Genomic DNA, 6,433 nt, shown 5'->3' with positions numbered 1-6,433 from the left:
GCGTGCGTGCCAGGGCTGGGGGCTCCGCCACTTCGCCCGCGGCTCACCCGGCTCCGCACTTCCCTCTCTCCAGGGCGGGCGGCTTCGCTGAGGTAAGCCGGGCCCCTGGGCTGGGTTCTGGGCTGGGCTGCGGGGCCCGGGACTCCCGAGGTGCGGGTCCGGGGAGCGGGCGGCGGCCGAGCGGGCCGGGGGTGGGGGGAGTGTGGGGGACTTGTTTTCTGTTTGAAAGCTGCCCCGCTGGAGGCAGAGGGGCCGCCACCCGCACTCCAGCGAGCCAGTTCGCTCCTCTGTGCGCCCGCCGGCCGGCCAATCGGACCGGACGCCCACTTCTCCCGGGGAGACGGCAGCACCTTTTCTCCCTGCGCCCGCGCTTTCTCCAGCTTGGCTTCCACCGACTTTGGTGATCGCCCGGACCGCATCTGGACGCTCCGGCTCCAGGGCTGCACAAAGCTCAGGTTTCCTTGGGAGGCTGGAGGCAAAAGGGACTTTTGGAGCCGAGTTCAGCATAATTGCGGGCTTGGAAGTTAGCGAATTTGGGCAACTTGCCTCTACTACCCAGGCGACCTCTGCTCTCCCTCCCCGCCCCCCACACGCACGCCCCCCGCACGCACACCCACGCACACACCCCTCTACCTATAAACGAGGGCGGCGAGGCCGCTCAGCGCAAGGAGTCCCTGCCTCGAGGAGCGCCGGACTTGGAGTCAGACAGCTCTGGCTGCGAATCCCGTTCCGCCACTTTCTAGCGCTGTGACCTTGGGCAAGTTACCGAACCTCTCGGAGCCTGTCTCACTTTTCTCCTAGCAGGGTGATAGTACTGACCGCGGGCAGCTTGGCTAGGGGGGGTTGCTCAGCCTGTGGCCGTGTCGGGTGCTCCGCGGGCGCTCTGTAAGTGTTGGTGACGCGCGGGAGTGGCCGCCGCTGGCGCCGGAGTGCGCCCCCGCGCGCAGAAACGCCAAGGGGGCCAAAAAGAGCCACCGAGGCTGAGACCCCGTCCCTCTCCTCCTGGCCTTCGGGCCCCTGTAACCAGTTCCTGATACAGCACTTGCGGGGACGGACGCTCACAGCCCCGGTGGCCTGATTGTCCGCGCCCACCGCGCAGCGATGCTCTGGGCCTCCCCAGCTCTTGCGGCTCCACCTGGGATGCAGCGAGGAGGGCAGCCGAGCTGTCCGCAAACAACGGGCCTTTAGTTTTCAGGTGGCGAAACTGACTGGTCTGGTTAGAGCGCGTCCAAGCCAAGCTGCAGTACTGTTTGGATTTTTAAATTTCTCCTTCTGAGTGAGAAAATAACAATCGAGATGGAGCCATCCGGTTGGTGCCATTTTAACTTTTGGTCCCCCAACAGGTCAAAGACGCGGACTCCCAACCTGCCTCTCCCTTCTCTCTTATCCCTCTCCCCTCCCCACCCCCACCTGGGCGGGAGGCGGCTATCGGCCCTAGGGAAAAGGTCTGGAGCGCCGGGCGGGAGGCTGGCCCGGGAACTAGTGGCCGGGGCCCGCGAGGCGCCGCGGGCGAGGAGGCACTTGTTGCTCTGGGTTGCCCAGCCGCCTCTCGCAGCCCTCTCGCCGCGGTCCGCTCTTAGCTTGGAGGGCGGGCTGGGACGCTTCCGCCTTGCCAAGTTTTGCCTTCGAATGAGCTGATGAAGACGAAGTAGGGACTGAAAATCCGGGTAGCAGGGGCAGGGGTGTGATCGAAATGTGATTGCCTCTACAGATTCAGCAACACTTACTTAGCGCCTACGGAGCTCAGACCCAAAGCTGGGAGCTCAGACCCAAAGCTGGGGGGTCTGGGTGGGTAGTGGGCACGGCGATGGGAGGCGTCAGAGATGAATGGAAACAGGGTCCCGCCTAGGGGAGCTCCCAGCCTGAAGGGGGAGACATGGCAAAATTATCTTCCCCTCGAACCGATATCAAAACCGGAATACTTTTTTTCTTTTTCTCTTTCTCTCCTTTTTCTATTTTCCTCCCACCTCTTTTGGGTCTTTCTGTTACTGTCGTTGTCGCTGTTGTTGTTGCTGTTGCTGTTTTTTCCTCCCCGGTACTTTTCAGTACCCGGAGGCATAGAAGAAGGAAGGCTGGATAAGAACGGGAGAAGGTGGCAGCCCCCCCCCCCAACACCCTTCCTCCGATATTTTATTTTTCTTCGGTCATGAAAATGGCTTGATACTGAAGATGCTAGGGCTCTTAAGGACGACACGGATTAGACGTCCTTTTCTTGTGATCACTGGCTTGAAATATTCTTGAGGCACCTCAAAGAAGTAACAGAGCTTCAATCAAGCCGTGGCAGCGGACTTAGCAACTGATTTTTCCCCTCATGTTTTCTCTTTCCCCTCTTTCTTTCTCCTCCCTTTGCCTTCCTCCTCTTCTAGTACGCAGTGCAAAGATGATAAAGATAGGTAGTAAATGGCCACTTTCTGTAAGTGTCTAAGCAGATTCTTAAAGGGCGAGGGAGGTATCACAGAGAATTTGAGCCTTGTTAGAAAGATTAGATGCTTTCTTTAAGCACCTGAAGAGTCTTTGGGTTGACAGGTATTTGTAAATATGAAGTTACCTATAATTCATCATGAAGGTTAGAATATGTGGGACTTTTTCAAAAACAAGGAAAATAACTTGAGAGTTTATAGAGATTTCTTTATTTTCTGGTTTGGGAGCATTCTCATCCCCTGTGCTTTAACACTGGAGCCAGTCAATCATTTCTTTGGGAGCCATTCAAATCATTCCAGGCATCACTTGGCCAGTGAGCAGGTGAAGTCGGTGGGCACCAGAATGCTAGCCTGCTCCCAGAAGCACTGCCATCTGATGGGAAAGCTGCTGATGCCATGCCTTAGCCTCCCTTATTCTTGCCTCTTACTACAAATGGGTGTGGGATTGTGTTCAGAGCCAGTGTGCTGGGAAACCGCTCCCAGGACCATCTTCAATAGAGCCTATGGCCTGGAGAAAATGGAGACATCCCTGGCTGCTCTCTGGCTGCTCTGGAGCCCAGTCCACCCTGGTCAGCCCACTTTTCTCATACCCTGGCTGAGGCAGGGCCTTGCGGAGCCCCATGACATTTACCTTAGGGACTTATTCCTTCCCTGGGCTGCTTTCCAGGTGTGATATGTCTTGACTCCTTCCCAATTTTTTCCTGTCCAGATGAGACCCCAGCTCTCCAACACAGAATCTGGTGGCCTTTTGAGACAAGGTACTACTTACCTAGGGGCATTCCTGCTCTCAGAATCAGGAACAGTGCCTCTGCCCACACACACACACACACACACACACACACACACACACACACACACACACACACACTCAACTATCTGAAGTCACTTGCATGAAGAAACAGTCATGCGAGCCCCCACTTGGTGATGTGGGTAGCTTGTTGCCTGGGCAGCAGTTGGCTGAATCTAGCACCTTTCCTGCTTCAGGAAAAAGATCCAGTGTGATCACCTCGCTCTGCTCAGGAGGTCTCTGGGCTTCAGTCTAATCTTGTCACTATCCTTGCCTTGTAGCTATGTGGCGTGGCCCTGCTTCAAACTTTGCTGCTGCTTTCTTGGTCAGTGAAGCCTGTGCCCTTATTACCTCTTCTCTTTCACATACAGCACAACAGCTCCAACTGGCAGCCTCACTTCCCACCAGTTTATCCAACTTCTGCCAAGGCTCTGAGATGCCAACTATGTCGAGGCCTGCACTTGATGTCAAGGGTGGCAATTCATCTGCAAAGGAGGTAACTTTTACCATTTTACAAATGGAGACACTGAGGCATGGCAAGACAAACTGGCCTGGGATCATGTAGTAGGCCCTCTTCAGTGTGGTAGTGTCCTTCAGCAAAGAGGAGACAGCAGGGCTTTTTCTGGGGAGAATATGAAGAGTTTCTGCCTGGTCAAGTTGAACCCACTAGGGATGTTGAGATATACCAGGAAAGGGAGCAGAGAAATAGAACTGTATTAAGACCACACCACTGAAAAGATTAAATTGAGACTGAGGAGAGATGATGAGATGCCCTCTTTTAAATGGGGAGGTGGAGAGAGGTCGGGAGAAAAAGAGGAAAGCAGTGGACCCACTCAGGATGGTGGGCGCTCAGCTCAGAGCCATGGTAGTGACAGGACACTCGAGCTGGGAGCTTAACTCTCCAGGGGACCTCTGGCTACCTCCCCACTACTTGCCCCAAACGAAGGGCATGTATGCACTTTCTCCACCTGATGAATGATAAGGGACCAGCCAGGAGCAGGGGTACTATTCTGTGTCTTTCTGTGTCTTCTAGGATGCCAACCAAGAGATGAATTTTCACTCCAACCTGGGAGTGAAAGATCGCAAAGCAGTAGCCATCCTGCACTACCCCGGGGTGGCCTCAAATGGAACCAAGGCCAGTGGGGCTGCCACTGGTTCCTCAGGATCTCCATCTCCAATAGGCTCTCCTACTGCCACCCCTCCCACTAAACCCCCACCCTTCAACCTGCACCCCGCCCCTCACCTGCTGGCCAGTATGCAGCTGCAGAAACTTAATAGCCAGTATCATGGGATGGCCACTGCCATTCAGGGCCAACCCGGGGAGGCAGGGCCCCTGCAAAACTGGGGCTTTGGGGCTCAGGCGGGAGGGGCGGGATCACTCTCTCCTCCTGCTGGTGCCCAGAGCCCTGCCATCATCGATTCGGACCCAGTGGATGAAGAAGTGCTGATGTCACTGGTGGTGGAACTGGGACTGGACCGAGCCAACGAGCTTCCGGAGCTGTGGCTGGGGCAGAATGAGTTTGACTTCACTGCAGACTTTCCATCTGGCTGCTGATGCCAACTGCCCCTAAAGATGGAGGAATAAAGCCACAATTCTGTTGTAAATAAAAATAAAAGTTACTTACAAAGAGATGGGCCAACTAGAGTTGTTCTTCATTGAGGTCTAAAGGCATGTAGCTATTTCGAGGCTGATGGTCGGGTCGTGGGTGGATAGCTAGGGAGAAGCTTGGATGGGATGGGAAGAATGGGGAAGACTGGAGGGCACTGCTCACCAGATCCTTACTGCCACTACCACTGCATTTCCTCTTCAGGGGCCCAAGTAGCTAAGCTCACTGCCTTAACAACTCGAGGCTGAATACAGGGGCCAACTAGGGGTGTTCTTGGAAGAAAGACTGAGCCTCTGCCTTGCCATTAGCAGATCCAAGTATGCAAGGTTTCCCTGGCCAAATGGCATACACTTCACAAGCTCCAAAAATACTCCCGCATACTCACTAGTCCCAATTTATATGCCCCATTAAGGCCCTTTTGCCTGTAGGCACTAGATAGGCTTTAAGGAGTGTAAGACATGGGAGCTCAAATTTCTCTGGAAAATGGCAAAAGCTACATATGCCTGTCATTGAACTGGTGTTCAAGGTGCCTTCTTCAAGACCCTCAGACAGTTGCTCAATCCCTCCCTCCAAGCCCAGGGTCACTGAGCTGGCCTGAGTGAACATTAATTCCTGTCTCCCTGACCTACCTTGCATAGAGATAGCCTGTTTGTTTGACACAGAGATACAGATCAGAGCTGGGTTTGAACAGATCAACATTTGGGCATATATCCTTTGCCCTTAGATTAACTGTTGAATGGGGTCCTGGCCTTGGGAGGGCCTCAAACAAGCCCAGTCCTCATGTTTACACAACCCAAGGGCTGAGAGATTTGGATACTTCTCTTCCCACATTTCAGATCACAGAGGCATTCTCCCTTGGGTAATGTGAAATCTAATCGGCGTCTTGAGACTAGGAACCAGTCTGGCCCATAACAAGAGCTGTCAAGGCACCTACCAGCAGACACAATTCATTAGCCTCAGCTCCCCAAGTATCTGCTCTAGGCCAGGCACAGGGAACATGAAATAGATAAAGTCTACCTTTGAGGAGTTCTACATCCAGAGAGAAAAAGACAAGCACCAACAAGTCACAATGAAACAGTATTTTCTGCACTGGGAGGAGTGCTGTTAGATTCCAGAAATCAGCTCATCTGCCTAGGAAGACTACAAAAGACTTCTCGGTATTGAACTCATGTGTTAGTTCATGTGTTTGTTTTTCTATTTCACAGTAATAAATATGATCCCCTTGTAAAAAATAGAAACTTTACAGAGGAGGCTAACGTCCGCTTTGATGAACCTCTCTCAATCCTGACCACCCTTCATCTTCCACAGAGGCAGCAACTGTTTATCTGTTTGGGGTTTGTCCATGCTGGCCTTGCTCTGTGCCCTGACAAATATTATGGCTATCCAGAGAAACAATTGGTTTTTAAAATAAGACTAGAGTCAACGAAGGAAAGAATGGGAGAGGGGATAAGCTCTTACATAGATGCAGGTTCATGAAAGGGAGTGCTGTGGCTAAAACCAGAATTTCAGCTTGCAGGGTCATAGGGCTAGTGGTGAACGTGACAGGAGATGATGCAGGAAGTTTGCAATAGGCAAAGAATGAAAAGCCTTCAAGGCCAGGTAGAAGGCGGGCCTTTAAC

General features: G+C 53.2%; 1 protein-coding gene across 4 annotated transcripts; it reads left to right on the top strand.

Moving 5' to 3' along the window:
- The first annotated feature begins 330 nt into the window (after positions 1 to 330).
- On the top strand, positions 331 to 4,847 carry CITED1 (Cbp/p300-interacting transactivator, with Glu/Asp-rich carboxy-terminal domain, 1). 4 transcript variants are annotated; one of them, XM_012727157.1, is made up of 4 exons: positions 920 to 1,309; positions 3,130 to 3,178; positions 3,579 to 3,703; positions 4,241 to 4,847. In XM_012727157.1, the coding sequence occupies exons 2-4, from the start codon at positions 3,130 to 3,132 to the stop codon at positions 4,760 to 4,762; spliced, it is 696 nt and encodes a 231-aa protein (XP_012582611.1). In that variant the 5' UTR covers positions 920 to 1,309; the 3' UTR covers positions 4,763 to 4,847. The 4 variants fall into 4 exon arrangements, with proteins under 4 accessions (XP_004685636.1, XP_012582612.1, XP_012582611.1 ...); XM_004685579.2 differs by lacking the exons at positions 920 to 1,309; positions 3,130 to 3,178 and adding an exon at positions 331 to 757; XM_012727158.1 differs by lacking the exon at positions 3,130 to 3,178 and having other exon boundaries at positions 780 to 1,309.
- Positions 4,848 to 6,433: the final 1,586 nt, after the last annotated feature.

This window comes from Condylura cristata, unplaced genomic scaffold (genome assembly GCF_000260355.1).
Source record: "Condylura cristata isolate star-nosed mole 26May11 unplaced genomic scaffold, ConCri1.0 scaffold00019, whole genome shotgun sequence".
Lineage (NCBI taxonomy): Eukaryota > Metazoa > Chordata > Mammalia > Eulipotyphla > Talpidae > Condylura > Condylura cristata.
Note: the sequence above shows the minus strand (reverse complement) of the source record. Positions and strands in the feature narration are given on the sequence as shown.